Source organism: Numida meleagris, chromosome 6 (genome assembly GCF_002078875.1).
Source record: "Numida meleagris isolate 19003 breed g44 Domestic line chromosome 6, NumMel1.0, whole genome shotgun sequence".
In the NCBI taxonomy this organism is placed as follows: Eukaryota; Metazoa; Chordata; class Aves; order Galliformes; family Numididae; genus Numida; species Numida meleagris.
Window position 1 is genome coordinate 56,115,444 of NC_034414.1, and position 17,090 is coordinate 56,132,533.

The 17,090-nt window shown below is 37.4% G+C and overlaps 2 protein-coding genes across 7 annotated transcripts in view; one reads left to right on the forward strand and one right to left on the reverse strand.

The window, feature by feature from the left end:
* LOC110401509 (leucine-rich repeat-containing protein 9-like) overlaps positions 1-14,042 on the reverse strand; it is a 41,291-nt gene extending 27,249 nt beyond the window's left edge. The window contains exons 1-11 of one of the 4 annotated variants that reach the window (XM_021402716.1): positions 13,826-14,042; positions 13,213-13,296; positions 11,562-11,780; positions 10,828-10,968; positions 9,426-9,489; positions 8,743-8,813; positions 8,100-8,282; positions 6,745-6,900; positions 4,979-5,175; positions 3,578-3,709; positions 2,387-2,563 (exon numbers count right to left, since the gene is read on the reverse strand). In XM_021402716.1, coding sequence (XP_021258391.1) covers positions 2,387-2,563; positions 3,578-3,709; positions 4,979-5,175; positions 6,745-6,900; positions 8,100-8,282; positions 8,743-8,813; positions 9,426-9,489; positions 10,828-10,968; positions 11,562-11,780; positions 13,213-13,266 — 1,394 coding nt within the window. In that variant the 5' untranslated portion in view covers positions 13,267-13,296; positions 13,826-14,042. The remainder of the gene's footprint in view (positions 1-2,386; positions 2,564-3,577; positions 3,710-4,978; positions 5,176-6,744; positions 6,901-8,099; positions 8,283-8,742; positions 8,814-9,425; positions 9,490-10,827; positions 10,969-11,561; positions 11,781-13,212; positions 13,297-13,825) is intronic. The other 3 variants (XM_021402717.1, XM_021402718.1, XM_021402719.1) reach the window with 3 other exon arrangements.
* Positions 14,139-17,090, forward strand: part of RTN1 (reticulon 1) — a 121,486-nt gene continuing 118,534 nt past the window's right edge. Inside the window, exons 1-2 of one of the 3 annotated variants that reach the window (XM_021402723.1) lie at positions 14,145-14,251; positions 14,370-14,444. The gene's annotated coding sequence lies outside the window, so the exon portion shown is untranslated. Of the gene's footprint in view, positions 14,445-17,090 lie in introns of all 3 variants that reach the window. The other 2 variants (XM_021402722.1, XM_021402724.1) reach the window with 2 other exon arrangements.

Consider the following 17,090-nt stretch of genomic DNA (forward strand, 5'->3'; position numbering starts at 1 on the left):
TCATAGAGAAAGGCTGGTGTGGGGCTGTGCTTTGGATTTTTGAAGAAAATAGTGGTGATAACACACCAGTGTTTTCAGTAGTTGCTGAAAAGTACTTACACAGAGCCAAGGACTTTTCTGCTTCTTGTGCTACCCTGCCAGTAAGCAGGCTGGGGGTGCACAAGAAGCTGGGAGGGAACAGAGCCAGAACAGGCAGCCCAGACTGATGGAAGGGATACCTCATACCATATGGAGTCCTGCTTAGCAGTAAAAACTGGGGCAAAGAAGGGGGGGACATATGGAATGATGGCATTTTTCTTCCCAAGAAATTGCTACACATGGTGAGCTCTCCTTTCTTGGAAGCGGCTGAACATTTGTCTGCTGATGGTTTAGTAACAAATGAATTCCTTGCTTTACTTTGCATGCGTATTTGTCTTTTGCTTTACATAGTAAACTGTCTTTATCTCAACCCATGAGTTCCCACGCTTCTACTTTTCTGATCCTCACTCTCATCCCACCTGAGGAGAGTGAGTGAGAGGCTGTGTGCAGGGGTTAAGACACAATGCCACTGCAAGAAAAAGTCTTTAATTTGCTGAAGATCTCTACCAGGAAGGTACTATAGCACGAGAAGAAAGAAGGTAACATACTCAGTGTTAACAGCAGCAAATACTACATAACTGTTGGTAATTATTCCTTTTTTTCCTGACTTCACTGCCCTGCCCTTCCCCCATTTCTCCCTTTACCAAAATGAGCACTAAACCATGAGATTTCAATTTAAGAACAGCACTGAGCAAAAAGCATGGGCTGATTCCCACATAACTGCATTTTAGGGAAGATGCACAGATCAAACATGGCTAATGCATTCTAGGAGCTAACACACTGGGACAGTTCTTCATGCAGCTTGCAGGCTATATTGTGCCACCATGATACAGAATACTCTGAGGAACTTCCTGGACAGTTTTGTTCTCTCCAGGTAATATGAAAAGAACTCCAAATACTCTTGGCTGTACCAATTGGAGTTCCCCATGGTGAGAAAAAAAGCACAGGAACAATCTGATACCCAGGACTAGCTTAACTAATTTGAGCGAGGATCATTTTGTGTTTCCAACTTTATGCAAAGGATGGTAAGGGGTGAATGAATCTGCTTCATGTTGTATTGAAAAAACAGATGAAAAGTGTATGAATGGTGGTAAAATCGTAATGTTCAAAAACAATGTGACATGTCAAGTCAGCAAATTTCTCAGTACTGCAAAGAAAGGAATGGATGCAAGCAGCAGTTCTGCTTCATAGCTACAAGTGGACAACCAGGTGTCCTAAGACACTGAAGACACAGTTTTGGGCAGATAATTAGCAATGCTTATGATAAAAACCGTGGCTGCATTGTGAGTCTCAAACTGATTTGTGAAAGGAAGTGAAATGAGTTAGCACAGTGACATAAACATCAAAATTAACACTTGCATAAAAAACTGGGCTAATCTGCATGAATACAAATCAACTTTGTGACAGCCTTGACATATCCATATGCTCTCCTGTGATACAAATGAAATACAGATACATATACATCCAAGTGGGCTTTGCTTTGTTTTTGCACTGTTCATTTACTGCTGCTTTCAGCTTCCAGGAACTTGGCCATTCATAACAACAGTTACTGCCTTTTCACAGCTTCATTAGAAATAGATAAATTGAGACACAGATTCTAACATAAATCTGAGGCAAGTCTCATGCCTAGTATTTTCTACCAAACTGCTGTGAGACCAGCAGGTTGAGGCAGATGATTCTTCCCCTCTACTTTGCTCTCATGAGACCCCATCAGCATTTCTGCAAGATAAGAAGAGCAGGGACCTGCTGGAGTGAGTCCAGAGGAGGCCATGAAGATGATCAGAGAGCTGAAGCACTTCTATGAAGAGAGAATGAGAGAGCTGTGTTCAGCCCAGAGAAGAGAAGGCTCTGGGGAGATCTTATAGCAGCCTTCCTAGCCTCCCAGTAAAGGGGGTCTACAAGTAAGGTGGAGAAAGTTTTTACAAGGGCATGTAGTGATAGAGCAAGGGTTAAGGGCTTCAAATTAAAAGAAGGTAGGTTTAGATATGATATAAGGAAAAAGTTCATCATTGTAAGGGTGGTGAGGCACTGGCACAGGCTGCCCAGAGAAGTGCTGGGTGCCCATCTCTGGACGTGCTCCAGGCAGTTTGAAGAGTGTTTGGGCAAGCTGCTCTATTGGGAGTCATCCCTGCTCATGGCAGGGAGGTTGAAACTAAATGGTCTTTAAGGTCTTTATCTGAGGAAGACTTCTTCATAGTCCTGTATTATTTGATGCTTTGCAAAATCATTTTTTTCTTTGAAATCGCAGATTTTAATTTGTACACATGGCAGTGCTACACTAAAAAGCACTTAAAACTTATGCACTTACTCTGCTACATTGAAAGTTTCTTTTTCCAGAAACATTTGGATCTTCTCTTCAAATTTCAGCCTCAGAATTTCATTGTGCACTCTAAATACACGGTTTATTTTCACTCCAATGATATCATATGCTCTGAAATCCCTGTTACTAAATCGTGATTGAATTAGATCGCAGCAGGAGCTAAACCTGCATGTGGAAATACACAGAGAAAAATATTGTTAATATTTCCTTCTTTGGTGCAACCAACATGATTTAATTCTGTTCCCTATTCAAGAGAAAGAATCACAGGCAATACATCTAGCCTGTTTCATTTCGTTACAGCTTCATTCTCTCAAATGGAGATAAAGAAATTTACCTAATTTTATTCAAATGCTGCATTCAAAGTTAAGCATCAAACATCAACACCTAGTCATATGCGATTCATTGTGATCTTTTTCTCTACTTGCACCCTTGTATTTACAGCCTGTTCAAATCCTTCTTCACTGCACAAATTAGCAGTTCTAGACTGAAAGATTTTGTGCTAAGAATACTCATCCAAAAAACTTGAGATTGATTTTTTATTATTTTTACAAGAGTAGCTTATTAATTTCTAAGCAAAATATTTATTAATTTTTCTAAACCAAAAGATCCTTGGCTGGAGAAAGTAATGCTAAAAATAAGTAGCATGCTATTCATGAACAACCTCGAATTGAATCTGTAAGTACAGGACTACCTGCAGCTCTAACAAACATCCCCAAACACAATAGGAAGGCAGAGCTGAGGTGGACAAGCTTGGAGTACTCAAGCAGAAAACAGCCCTTGAAATACTGCCAGCCTAAATTTGAATCTCTGCTCAAATGAGTTTCAAGGTTACTCATACAAAGATTACGTAAGCACCTTCTGACGCTTCTTCACAATAGAAATCTCTAAGAACTTGGAATAAACATTACTATCACTGTTGTGATAAAGTAATTGGGCAACTTGGTCATTTCTTGGTCTTAAAAAAAAATCATTCTTTGTGGAGTCAGAGCTTCAGCCTAGTCCACCACTGAGAGAAGGTGAAGGAAGCGTGTCTTTTCTAATCATCTGTCTGCAAATGGGGCCCAGCTGGAACACTGAAGCTACAGAACAGTCCAGATCCCTGTAATAAACTTATTTTATTAAAAAATGATTAACTTGTAATCATAAGAAACAGATTTTAGAATATACTAAGAAGTTTACCAGGGCTTATTTGATAATCCTTCTTCAAAGTGAATGTTTCCCACTGTTTCCAATTCCAACAACAAGAATTGTACTAACAAGTTAAAACTCTTCTTCTTCTTCTTAATTTCCATTTGGTAATCTTTTTCAATTCTGCAGAAAAGAAAAAAAAATTTTGGCCTAAATAACATACTAAGAACATGCATAAATTAATATTGTAACAAAGGAGTTAATCTAGGTTTTAAAAAATATAAATAAAAATTAAAAGAAATCAATGAATCTAGAACTACCTATTTTTAAGAAAAAAAATTAAAAGTGATGATATTACAACTGTGAATAGTAAGGTCCTGTGCTGAACATAACACCGAGATTCATCAGTTCCATTGTGCTGTAATTTTATGGGAATTACCTCTTTAAGGGCAAGGTCTTAATTTACTGCTTAGTGTTCATACTGATATTGGTCCAAATTGCAGTACTAATAAAACCATGATGGACTTATGTTCAGCGTGAGGCACTGGACTGAAATCTGTTTAAGTAATGGCAATATATTTAATAGTATAAGCTCTCCATCAATTGTTCCATTCTTGACACGATCAACAGTCTCTCCATCTTTATGAGCAAGCTTTTAAACTGTACTACCTCAGTATATTATATCCACCTGAATGCAAAAACTAAATGATTCTTTTGGATCTAGATGCTCTACAGACTCTGTACTACTCTTGCCAATAGGAACTGACTTTATTGGTCTTACACACAAAAACAAAGCAAGAACTAGCCAGACTGAAAGGAGCATAGTATGGTTTAAGTACCCTGCAAAACATCAAGGAGAGAACAGACAGCTTTCTACTCTTCAGTGGAGAGCTAATTCCTCCTTCATGAAAACTCTGTAGAGTGAGCGTCAGATCCACGATGGCATTTAACACCATGTCCGTGGTATCACTGACACTCTCCACTTGCCCTGCTATGAGAGACCTTCTGCTGGTCACTGACTTTTGAGCAATTTGGCACGTGAAGCACTAAGCCAGAAACAACAGTGACAAGAAAAGGAAATCATTAAAATCACATTGAGATTACAAGCGGAAAATAACAACAAGAAAACAAAACCCACAGCATTTTGCTAGAACTCTCTGCTGGTCCAGTATAGCTACACATTCCAGTTATTTTTGTTCCAACCTTTTTATTCACTGAGACCACCAATAACAGGAATGGCAACATCTCTCTGCTGGAAATTGGCCTGAATCTAATAACAAAGCTTTGCCACTTTAATGACATTTGCATGACTCCCATGCTTGGGCCTCATCCAAACCAAATGTGAGAGAGTCTCCAAATCCTGTTAATCTCCTAACCACCACCAACCACTATATCCAATTATTAATATTTAAAACATTAGATTTATTTTCTTAAAAAATTCACTAAACATACTCATCCAGTTTTCTGTTCCAGAATGTTATTCTTTCCTTCATGGCATTTATTTTTCGTACGAATGCCTTTTGAAGGCGTGCCTTTTCTATATCTTCCTTATCATGAACTGAATTTTCACTTTTCAGATTCTTGCTCCTTTGGGATTCATTACTTGATGTTTTATCCTGCATTTCCATCTTGTCCAGTTCACATTCCAGCTGATAAAAATAAAACACCGTGATTAAGAAATTAAGTTAAAGCACGGCATGAAAATTATCTTACATTTTCTCAACACATGAGCACTCTAGATGTGTACTAAAATGCATATCTCAAAACATCAAATCAGAAAATTATTTCAATAAATACAAACTCTGGATTAGTGAGTGGAAAAGAAATTGCTTGGCCGAAGGGACAGCTTTGCTTAGAGTAGATGCACAAGTTTTTCTACTGTGTCCTGGCTCAAATCCTAGTCCTATTCATATCAATTAGACCCTTGTTTTACACAGGCAGGATGGGTTCCTCAATGTAAATTTATGATGATGCAAGTCTCAGCAAAGAAAAGAGTTAGAACAGTTAGAATGGAACTGCAGCTTTTCTTCAAACACCTGAGGGCAGGGACAATTTATCTCTCCATGATCTACTTCTGCTACAGTGAGAGGGAAGATGTGACCATGAAGGTATCAGCCTGCACTGGCAAAGTCCTTGGTTTCAACACTCTTTATCAAAAGAATCTGTTGATTCTTGGATTCTTGATCAAAGTACTTCTGAGGGGTCCCATTTATGTAATCAGCAGTATTTTTCAGTTATTTCTGTAAAGACAAATGTGGAAACAGAACATGCAAAATGCACTAAAAGCCTACTAGGAACGTTTACAAATTGCTGTACAGAAAATCTGTGATATGATTATTATTTTTTTTAAGAATCACCATGGCTGCACTTATGCAACTGATCCACAATGTTACTTACTTATACACTGCTGTTAAAGGAAAGGGAACAGACTAATCAGCTGAAAATCAGAAAACAACAAAAACATCAACAAACAAAACCAAAAAACCAACCTAACTTGGGTAAGGAAAAAAGAAAAAGCAAACAAAAATACCTTTCCAAAATGCAAAAGATTCCTATAGCAAGATGAACATAGAACCTTCACCAGTACTCATGGTATCAACTAGCATAGACAATAACTGTAATAATCTAGGAACTCAGAATGTCCTTTGTGAACCCCTCAACTGGATGAATAAAAACAGCAACTTGAAATTCAGTTTACCTCATTAAGTGAGCATCTTACCTAGTCCACTGTTCTGGGCTGCACTTCCGTCTTGACTCTGTTTCATCTAGAAAAGCATTGGCTAAAGCACACACTTAAAGTTTGAGACACCAGATTTAAATAATTATGAACCTAGAAGAACTGAAATTGGAAATGGATCCCTTGCAATGACTGAAGTATCCCAGACACTTTGTTGCTGGCTACTCTGAAAAAGGGCTATCTTTCAGGCAGACACTATGTCCTACATACTCCTGGATGACAAAGATTAGTAAAAGCTGATGCACTTTCATGAAATATTTTCTTGAATATCAATGAGTATAACCTTCATGGTGAAAATGAAACTGGAACTACACAAATTTAAAGATCTGAAATTCTGATTTTATTTACTTACATTAAGATGCTCCTTTAATTAAATCAGGAAAAATAATAAATAAAATAAATAAAACAATTCTTCTCAACAGTCATTGCTACTTGCTTTAAACAATGCATCTCTGCTGACATTTCAAGCTATTAAACTTACATGTTTTATGTTGCAGCTGAACAACTTTATCTTATTTTCAGGCAAATTCTGCAATCTGCATTTCTTTTCTTTTAGCTCCTCGAGCTTGTCATGGAGCTGTCTCTGAACACCTTTTACATGCATGCGATAGTACGTTATTTTTTTCATAACTGTGGTCTTTAAAAATTAAAAAAAGGAAGTCATTCATTTGTTATGAAAAAGTTTGAACTATTCACATAGCTTATTCTTGAAGAACATTGCAAAACACGGCATTAACATTATCTACTGTGCTTTGCGTATTCCTTTTGCATTTTTAAATATCATTTTAGCATATTTGAATTTGTTTCCTTTGATCATCAGACATTGGATGGTGTCTTGCAATGAACATGTTCTTATCATGCAATTTATAACAACCAGTAATACTATTTGTTTAAACAACTTAAGAATTTTGTGTTGTGGCTACAGATCCAACCATGGCCTCATTCCACCTACCTCAGTTAGCTCTGGTCTATATCCAAAAAACGTTCAGTAATATCATTAGGAAAATGCTGTCAGTGTTCTGGATAAATCAACAGACATACTTCTCATTTGAGACCAGTTACTGCTGTGAACACTTCTTCTCATGTGTTACAAGCTTTTTTCCCCCCAAAATTTTCCAAAGCAAGAGGATAAAGATTCATGCTATGTATTCCACACTGAAATACATTACATGACTTCTTTCACTAAGGAGTGGAACATGTTCACAGTTTTTTCATACACTCTTAAGCATGGAACTTTATTTTCTGTGACTTAAAGATGCTCTGCTTGGATAGCAAGTCATCTGAAAGTATCTCAACTACAAGATAAACCAGTGGGAAAACAAATCTACAACATTTTTTTGGTAAAATACTTAGAATACTTGAAAACACAACACATGACCCCATATTTTCAGTAAATTCTATCATGTCCTTTAGATACGACATCCCAGATTTGTTATTAGTTTACTTCCGTGCGAGATGGCCAACGTACATCTTTGTTATAAGCATAACTTGTGCAATTTTCTGTCATCTTTTTTGTTTCACTATTAAAAAGCAGCAGCCTGAAATGTGATAACTCTATTAAAAATTATTGGCAGTGGGTAAAAGATTATCTGAATAATTAGCATTTTTTTTCTGTAGTAAATTGCATACATTCAGATTTCAGTGAGACAAAATGACTTATTTCAATAAATAAAGAGTCCCAAAATTGTAAGATCATGCCAAAACTCAAAATTTTGACAACCTAATACGGTATCGAGCAGTAACATAAAGCACTCCCCTTAGATGGCTGAAACTCAGAGATGACAGAGAAACGCATCGCCAGTAAAATAATCATTCATAAAGTCAAGTCTGAATTACCTCTGCCAGAATCTTGATGTGCTTTTGAGAAACATCATACGTATCAAACCTTTGAAGCCGTGGTAAATGATACAGCACATGGATGGCATAATTAGAAAGAAGGCAGACAGGGTTGGGTCCATACAGAGGATCATTTAGGGCCAAATCTTTTAAATTAGGTAGTCTTGACAAATTGGTGAGTTCCTGAAAACCAAGGAAAAAGCTATAATAACAACATGCCACTAGACCTTATTTTAAAAATGAGCATTTCAGTACATTTTAGCACAAAGATCAACTGGGATACTAATAACTAAGAGGAAGAAATTATTTTAGAAAAGTGATTGTTTCCTCAAGAGCCTGACTTAGTCTTACTCAAGCTTAAAATACAAATGTGAGGTCACTGACATGAAAATTATTGAAATATTTTCATTAAAGACAGGATTTAAAGGACTTTACACACAAGACATAACACAAAGATCTACATATCTGAAGTACAAAGTGCCCAGGTAAATGTCATTATGGGTAATTTAACATCCTCAATTCCCAGACACGTGTTATTGATCCTCTAATATCACACAGAAAAGTCAGCTCTTGCCAAGTACCATTTAAAAACAAACACACCCCCAAAAAACACATCTAAAAGAAATATGAAGTGTGAACATACCTTGAAGGAAGATAATTTGTTACCAGAGAGGTTTATGATTTCAATTTTTGTATTGAAGTCCAAGCAACTTCCTAAAATTTAAGAAATACAAACCACAATCAAGAAAATTTAGTTGTGTTGTCTACTAGGATACCTACATTTTCATCTCTTGGACTAGTTCAATCACATAATGAAATAAGCATTTGTGTGGGTTTGTTTAACACAAACAAAGACATCACACACATATTATTTCCATTTCCACTCAAAGAGAAGAAATAGCATTTGGAAGATTGTTTTATTATAGATAAAGATAAATCAGGAAAAACTTATAGGTTCTGTAATATTTGTTTAGAAATGCAGAAATGACTTACGCTTCCATTTATAACCAAACAGATTTGATTTAGATTTAAACTAGAAGCCGTTTATTCTAAAAGCAATGAAAAAGAAAAATACATAAACAACACTGATGCCTATTTTCTGTCTTCTTTGACATGGCTACAGCAATGGAAGGGACCTCAGTGCAAGCAAAGATGAACCCGAGGGATTTTTGACGTGGACTTTAGGATGATCAGGATTGTATGTTGGATTGACTCTAAACCATGCAAGGTGGTAAGAATTTTTCTATTAGAATGAGAGAAGGATTAAACCAAATACAAGAGCAACCAAAATGCTAACGCTAAAGATGCTTGGCTAAAATTACTTACCTATTTTTTCTATTAAGTTTCCAGCAAAGTTGACCTCTTGCAAATTCTGCAGAGTATGTAAGCCCTGTGAATGTTTTAAACAATACAGTTTTAATCTAATATAGCACTGCAAATGCTGAAGAGCCTGAAGGCTAAGAGGCAGATCATTCAAATGTAAAAATAAATTTGACTGGAGTCTAAACAATGTTAGCCTCTGTTGTAAACTATAGCTTTCTTTTGACATGGAAAGAGAGAATGTATTTTGCCCAAAGGGAAAGAGCTTGAAAAGCCTTTGTAAATGATACTGCAATGGAAATAAACGTGGTCCTCCAGCCTTAGTTTCACAGCTGTGTATGAAAAACCGAACAGATCATGGCTCATGCCATGAGTACTCATTAGCTTTTGGCTGCAGCCCATGTCTTGGCCTCGGGACATCACAGGAACTGAATCACTGAAGTCAATCATTCGTCTTCATGACACTGCAGTTCTTTTCAGAGAGATGCCACTAGTATTTGTAGCGTACTCACTAATAAATAATAATTTCTACCTTGTAACACTGTAGCGCCTTTACACTTGATCTCTATCAGCTCTCCTTCCCTTCTCTATCAGCATGCTGAACTTTGATTTCTATTCCTTCTTCTTTCTGGCTTTAGAGATTCACAATAACTTGTTCCCTATCCTTCTACCCTAACTACTTTTAACTATTTTATCTTGGTATCACTATCTCCTTCTGCCTTGTTTTCATGAACTCTCCCCAGGTAAAGTAGACTGAGCAGCAACACTCTGTCACCCTGATGTGAGTCAGGTAATTCAGAATGCTATGTTGTCTTTCGCTAGAAATGAGCATTTGTACATTTCTTCTCCTTTTACGTGCCAAACTGCTAATGCCAGAACTCTTGCTAGTTCTGGACTAGACTCCAACCCAAAGGTCAGAATGAAGAATATTAATTTTGAGGTGAGATAGAGGAAACCATTTTTGTCCTAGGAGAGAATTTGATACATGACAGAACATGAAAAACCCAGGGTATAAATTCTTCTGAATAGGAGTTCATCCCTCCAAGACAAGAAAATACATAAAAATTAAATGGCAATCTTTTACACAATACTGAAATGCAGACAGAAGTCTGCAGTTGTGAGAATACAAAAAAAAAAATAAAAAAAAATCCTTTCCTCATCAGCAGTCACAGAGGTCTGAAAATGGCTCAGTAAGTTAACTCTGCGTATGCAGAAAATCATGACAGTCACTCAATTCTAAATAATGTTTCAGCCTTAATTCTTATATACTGAAGATTAACATTGCCCTTTCTGTTGTCCAATCATTCTGAAAGTTAGCCTCACTTAATACCATATTTAGATTCCATACTATTAATATGCCATGCGATGGACAAATTAGAAGAAATTATAACAAAAACAGCAGACTCACCTCAATGTTCTTGATCTGGTTATTATTCAGCCAAAGTACATTCAGCTTTGTTAGGGCTTCCAGATTTTCAATCTTGGAAATTTCATTGCAATAAAGGTAAAGCTTTTCTAAATTTACACAGTTTTGTAGACCATCTATTTTCTAAAATAGAAGAAGATGTATTTGCAGCACCAAATAAAATGTCACTCTTTCACAATACGCCATCAACTGGTACAGAGAATTGTTAGGTAGCTCTGAACAATTTGATATCATACCCTTTGAGAAGAATTATGTTAATTTAGAAAGATTTTTCATTAACCTAACAAAGAAAGAGTAGTAGCAAGTACAATGGCTCATGATAATTGTGTGACTTTAAATACAGTATTATTTTCATGGAAATGTTTACCTTCTAACCAGTTTTCTGGAAAAGGTTTCAATATAACTACTACAGTTACAAAAAATATTGTTTATAATGAAAGAGAAACAAGAATCCAACTGTGGGTTTTTAAAAAATAATTAAATACAAAATATTTAAATATTTAAACAGAGGCAATTTGATCCATACCTAAAACGGGATTTTTGCATACTTAAGTTAAAATTGCCGGATCCAAACTACTTTGAGTTTGAAAAGGAGGAAAGGAGTTGTTTGTTCCTCCTTGAAGAAAAAGATGTGCTTGTGAAAGAAACTTACAGCTATTGTGAAGGACTGGAAATCAATTAAAGTTGGCTAGAAAGAAAATTTGCAGTTAACTTACCACTAAACAACATTCAGCAATCCACAGCTCTCTGAGCAACAAGCAGTGCTTCAGGTCTGTAATGTTTTCAATACGTTGCCCAACAAGAGTGAGAGTAGTTAGATTTGGGAAATATTTCATGCCTACAATTCTAGGGTAACCTGAAAAAAACATCTCCAGCGCTGTTGTTTTCAGTCCCTCTTGATCAATGTTCTCATAAGACAATCCATTACATATGCACTGGAAATGAAATGCAACTGTTATTCTCTTTATATTCATGATGTAAAAAATAAGTTATAAAGTACAACGTCTTACTGACTTTGCAGTACTGCTTAGCATCAGTTCTCTCAAAACTTCCCGTGCATCAAAATGTGTTTGCAATTTGGAACACATTCAGTATGAAACAGTTAAATAGCTTTCTTCTGTTCACAAGTCACTTTCAAAGTATTCCATGAGTTCTTATCAAACCTCAAAATACACTTTCATTTTGAAACAAAGTAATTTTCCAGTATGCTAATTTTAATGAGGATTAAAATCCAGAAATGCATAAATTTATCTATAAGCTAGTATATATACGCATACACTCACACACAGGTATATGGATGGTGCCTTTATCAGTTTTATACCTTTCCACTTCTAAAGTTGCTGTAAATGTAATAAAACAAGTTTTTGGACCAAAAAAAAAAAAAAAGCTGACATGCAATTTCATTACAGATGAGATTCAGTTTGAGATTAAGGCATGTGTAGGTATCTAAATGTGAAACTCTTGCTCTCATGGTAGTCAAGAGATTTAACCAATATAGCCAAAGGACCCTGAAAAGCCATTCAGATGACCACAGGAAGTGTTTACACTAAATTAATTATTCTACAGGTTTCCTTTACAGTATGTGATGTGATTCAGCTGACCATACAGCATGTCTAGTGCTGTTTCAGAGGACTTCACTGAATCCAGCAGCTGCTGTTCCAGGAACCTTAATGCAGATAAAATGGCACTAAATGGCAGCATTTACGCAGCTGAATCCTATCCTTATTTCTTCTGACAGTGATGAGCATATGTAGACCTTTGGGCACTTCAAGTGAATGTGGAGTGGGACCTCATTTTAAAATTCTAACCAGTTCGTGGTAGATAAAGTTTCTAATATCTTAGTTTATTGGCTGACTCTGCTCATAACAATCTACAAAAATGCATAACTAAATCAAAACTACTAGATTTTTTTAATGAGGTGTATATAACAAGATTATTTTTCTTCCTATATAATAACATTCCTGTACAGCACTTCTCAAGAAACTAAGCAAGGAAATGCACCTGAAAAGTAAGTTCTTTGAAGACAACCTCTTAAGAGAGGAGGCTGGACTCAAGAATCTCTAGAGATCCTTTCCAACCCCTACAATCCTGTGATTCTGCGAGGTTCTTATTTCTGCATCTTAAATATTGATGTTTTTACCACTGTTATGAAATGTTCAGATCACCACAAGCTCTTACTAGAGCATACCCCGTACAACTTCGGGGCATTCCAGAATTGAGGCTATGCTACAATAGCATCTCTAGAGAAGCAAAAGTTACTGTGTGTTCCAGCAAGAATGCTGATAATTACAGAAGTAGAGAGGAAAAAAAATGAAAAAGAAAAAAACAACAACAAAACAAACCAACAAAAAGGAACAAGTATCTTACCAGCTCTTTAATTATCCCCTCAAGGTTCTGGGTTTGGCTATCACTTTTCATCATTTCTTGAGTTTTCTGCAGTGTTGGTTATTTCTTAGAAAAAAAGATAGCAATATTATTAGCTGCGTAGCTACCCATGTAATTTAAAGAGTCACAGGATTTCCAAGAAGTTTGTAAAATAATAGTAATAATAAATTAATCTAAATTCCTAGAAGATTGCATTCCAGAATCTGAATTTCTAATGCACTCCCAATGGAGATTACAACAGAAGGAAGCGGCAACTACCTGGAATATCTTGATTTACCACTCGTTTAATGAACATTTTTAGATTCTGAAGTTCCATGGATTACCATAGCTGAGGGTACTCTGACCTCCATAAGGAAGGATGAGGAATTACACCACTTATTTCTGCACTGGGCTCAGTAAGTTATATTTGCACAAATCATAAAGGTGAGAAAAGAATGTTAGAATTACTCTCTAGCATTATCAAATGTTTATTTGTATATAATAATATGACTGATTGGCTTTTTTTTTTTTTTGCTTTGTTTTCTTCTTTCTTTTTTTCTTCTCCTTTTGAAAGCGCTTAGCACATAGCCCAGACTACACTTTTATCTATCACTACCTCTCCACTGCTCTTGCATTTAATGACACACAGCCCCTCTGGCGAGTACTTCAGGGCAGGAACCTCGATGAAACACTAGAGGAATTCACACTAGACCCAGATCACACTTAGGAAGCAAAGGGTTTTGTTCTACCCCGCCTACAGAGGGCACAGCTTTGCCAGCATCACTTCTGGAGCGCGGCCTCCCCAGAGAGCAGAGCGCTTCCCGCCCTCAGCGCGTCGCCTAGGAGACCGCGTCGCCCCGCCCACCAGCAGGCCGGCAGCCAATCGGAGGCGTGTGCGGGAGAGGCGGGCGGCCTTCGCTCCTCAGGGGCGTCGGCCATGTCGGTTACCTCAGGGGGCGGGGGCGTCGCTCAGCCCCCAGTATATCCAGTAACGCCAGTTGAACGGGCTGGTGGAAATGACTTGCTAAAATCAATTCGAAACGTGGTAGTGAGACAGAATAGGCCCCTCTGACTGAAAGAACTGTGCTCATGGAGCCGTTCATTCTATCCATGTAAGAACAACATGTTTAAATCACTTATTTTTTTCCTCTTGCATGAAGTGAGACTGACTGAGCGCTTTCCAGAGGTAGGATTTCTCAGCAGAAAATGGGATCCGCCGTGAATCGGAGTAAGGGGTGAGTTTACTGCAGATTGCAACGTCTCTGCATTCATGTTTCTCTCCATTTTTAGCGGAGGGGAAGAAAATGGCGCAAAGCATTTAGTTTTTTACTTGCGCTGCTTCTTCTTGCCACCAGGTGTCAGTCCAATGCCACGTAAGCAGGCAGCGTCCCTCTATTTCTGCCTTGTAAAGGCTGTTTCCCTGTGGCCTTGGATTTCCCTGTCTACAGGTGCTACAATTCACTTAACCGAAGACACAAATTTAGCGAGCTTCTTCGAGCAGAGGTCTATGAGGAAGCAAGTCTATGAGTCCAAGTGTGTTCTCTCAAATTAACATGCTGCCACAAGTGCGTCATGGAACAGTTTTAAATTAAAAAGCGGCTGGTGATGCTGTGAAAACTTCACACACTTTCTATTTCAAAGAAACAAACAACACAGTCGTCTACTCCGAGCTTTCTCTGGAGAAGTTGTAGTGTCATTTTGCTTAAGGGAGTGTGTCCTGTTCCCTTTACAATGGATCCTGCAAAAGAGAGCATCCTGTTTAGCAAATGGCTCCTTTCCTACTGACAAAGACCCTTAGAGGCAGCCCTCTCCGTAAGTTAGTTTAGGCAGCTAGGCCAGTTGTTACCATTTTGTGATCTCTTTAGTATTTTTTTAAGTAGTAGTTGCGTGGTGGAGCAGTGAAACTGGGCACTGCATCCAAATCCAGATATTCGTTGGTATTATCAGTAGCAAATTGCAACAGCTTTCGTTTTGGAGCGTGTATGTGAATGACTCATTATTGGCAGTGAGGAAAGCCAAATGATCTAATTTGGGTGCAGGGATTTCTGCTTTACTGGAAAATGCTCCTCTCTTACCAGAAGGGAATAATTACAGAAAATCAAGATTTTTGTAAAACGTCTTTTGTCCTTTCTGAGTGACTGAATCATCTCAGGGTGACCTGCTCTGGGAGCCCAAAATCTATGTGTAATATCCCTAATCTCTTCAACTGCAGCAAACATGCAGGGCAATATTCCATTATTAATCACGAACTCAGCTCATTAAGAACTACATAGTGTTGCTGCATTTGTTGTATAAAGATGTTAAAACACATATTTGCATATGCAGTCTTTAAAAACGTCTGGCAGCAGTTGTTAGATTTCTCTTTTAATCAAAAGGGTTCTCAAGCCTGTCTTAGTTTGAATTAATCATTTCAAGTGTGTTATCCTTCACCTTCCACTGTGGCACCTTCTGCTCTAATTCCGCTAAAGCCTTTCAATATAATTTCATAGCATAATCAAAGCAAGCATTTAATTGCTGGTGGTGCTTTGCTGCTGTGAATTTACATTAGGAATTGTCCTTGTAGTTTTGCTGACTACCACAGAAACTTACGAAACTGATGTTCATCTGGTTCTTACGGATCACTCTATATTATGGACACATGTTTCCGCCTATGCTTTCTTCTAGTGTTTGTATAGGGTGGTGGTGACTTGAATTCACTGAAATTGCTGAAAGTGATTATTACATTCATTTGTCGAAGAGTCTCCATCCTTAAAAAATATTGTCTGTCATCTACGTACAGCTTTTTGGTTGGTTCTGCTTTGTATCACCGGTATATTCCTGACTTCCATGTGTCATTGATTAATCAAAGTGCTTCCAGTATCATCTCTGCAAACCAGTGCATATTTAGATCAAATACTATATTAAGTGCCAACAAGCAGTGATGATAAACTAGATGTTTAAAATAGAGAGCCTATTTCTAAAATACAACCTGTACCTTTTTGCTGAAGAATTGTGCACGCTTTAATTAGCTTTTAGCATCAGGTAATCTAAACGAGACAGTTTTGGTGGTTTTTTTAGTTTGTTTATAATTTTAGCAGTCTAAATATCTTGGTATGAGTCTTGGCTATGTTTTTTGAAGTGTAAAAAATAATAGAATTCTTGTTAAGCCATTGGGAAATGTCACCCTTTCAACTGTAATGGAAGGCAGGTAGGTTAGTAGAATACGTGCTGACATTAGTTTGAAACGTGAAGCTCGTAACGTTGATGTCTCCGCCTCATGATCCAGAGTTGTTATTGCTGCTGGGTCTGAAAAATGATGCTGAAACAAGCCTGAGAAAGGCTTCTAGGATTTGAGACAACACTTGTGAGGCAGTCACTGTGTTTGCATTAGTGCTGTGAACCGTGAGCACAAATGTGACAAGGCGAGAAGTGCACTTGCTTTTGGCACTGTCAAAAATAGGTGTTACCTGGGGAGTGCGTATCCCAGGCTAGCTGCAGTCTGACCTGCAGGATCAAATGGGATAAAAGTATGTTGTCTCAAGGATGTCACAGACAATTGTTACAGATAATCCAGAATTGTAGCTTTGAATGCACATAGTTCAGTGTTTTATCTAGAATAATTCCTTACTGGCTGAACTTTGGGTGGACAAGGTCATTTCCCAGCAGCTCTACCTGCACCCCCATGTCACAGAGCACATGATGCAGAATGGATGGCCCTGCTCTCTTTGCTGCGTTTCAAGTTCACCTGATTCTTATAGACAGTTGTTCACCACTGTTTTTCTAAGGTAAATCAACTAAATATGAGTGTAACGATGACTATGTATTTCTGTGCTTTGTATCTTGTATGTTTTTACATCACCATGTTTTCTTGTTGCTTTTGAAGATAGGTCATGAAAGCTGAG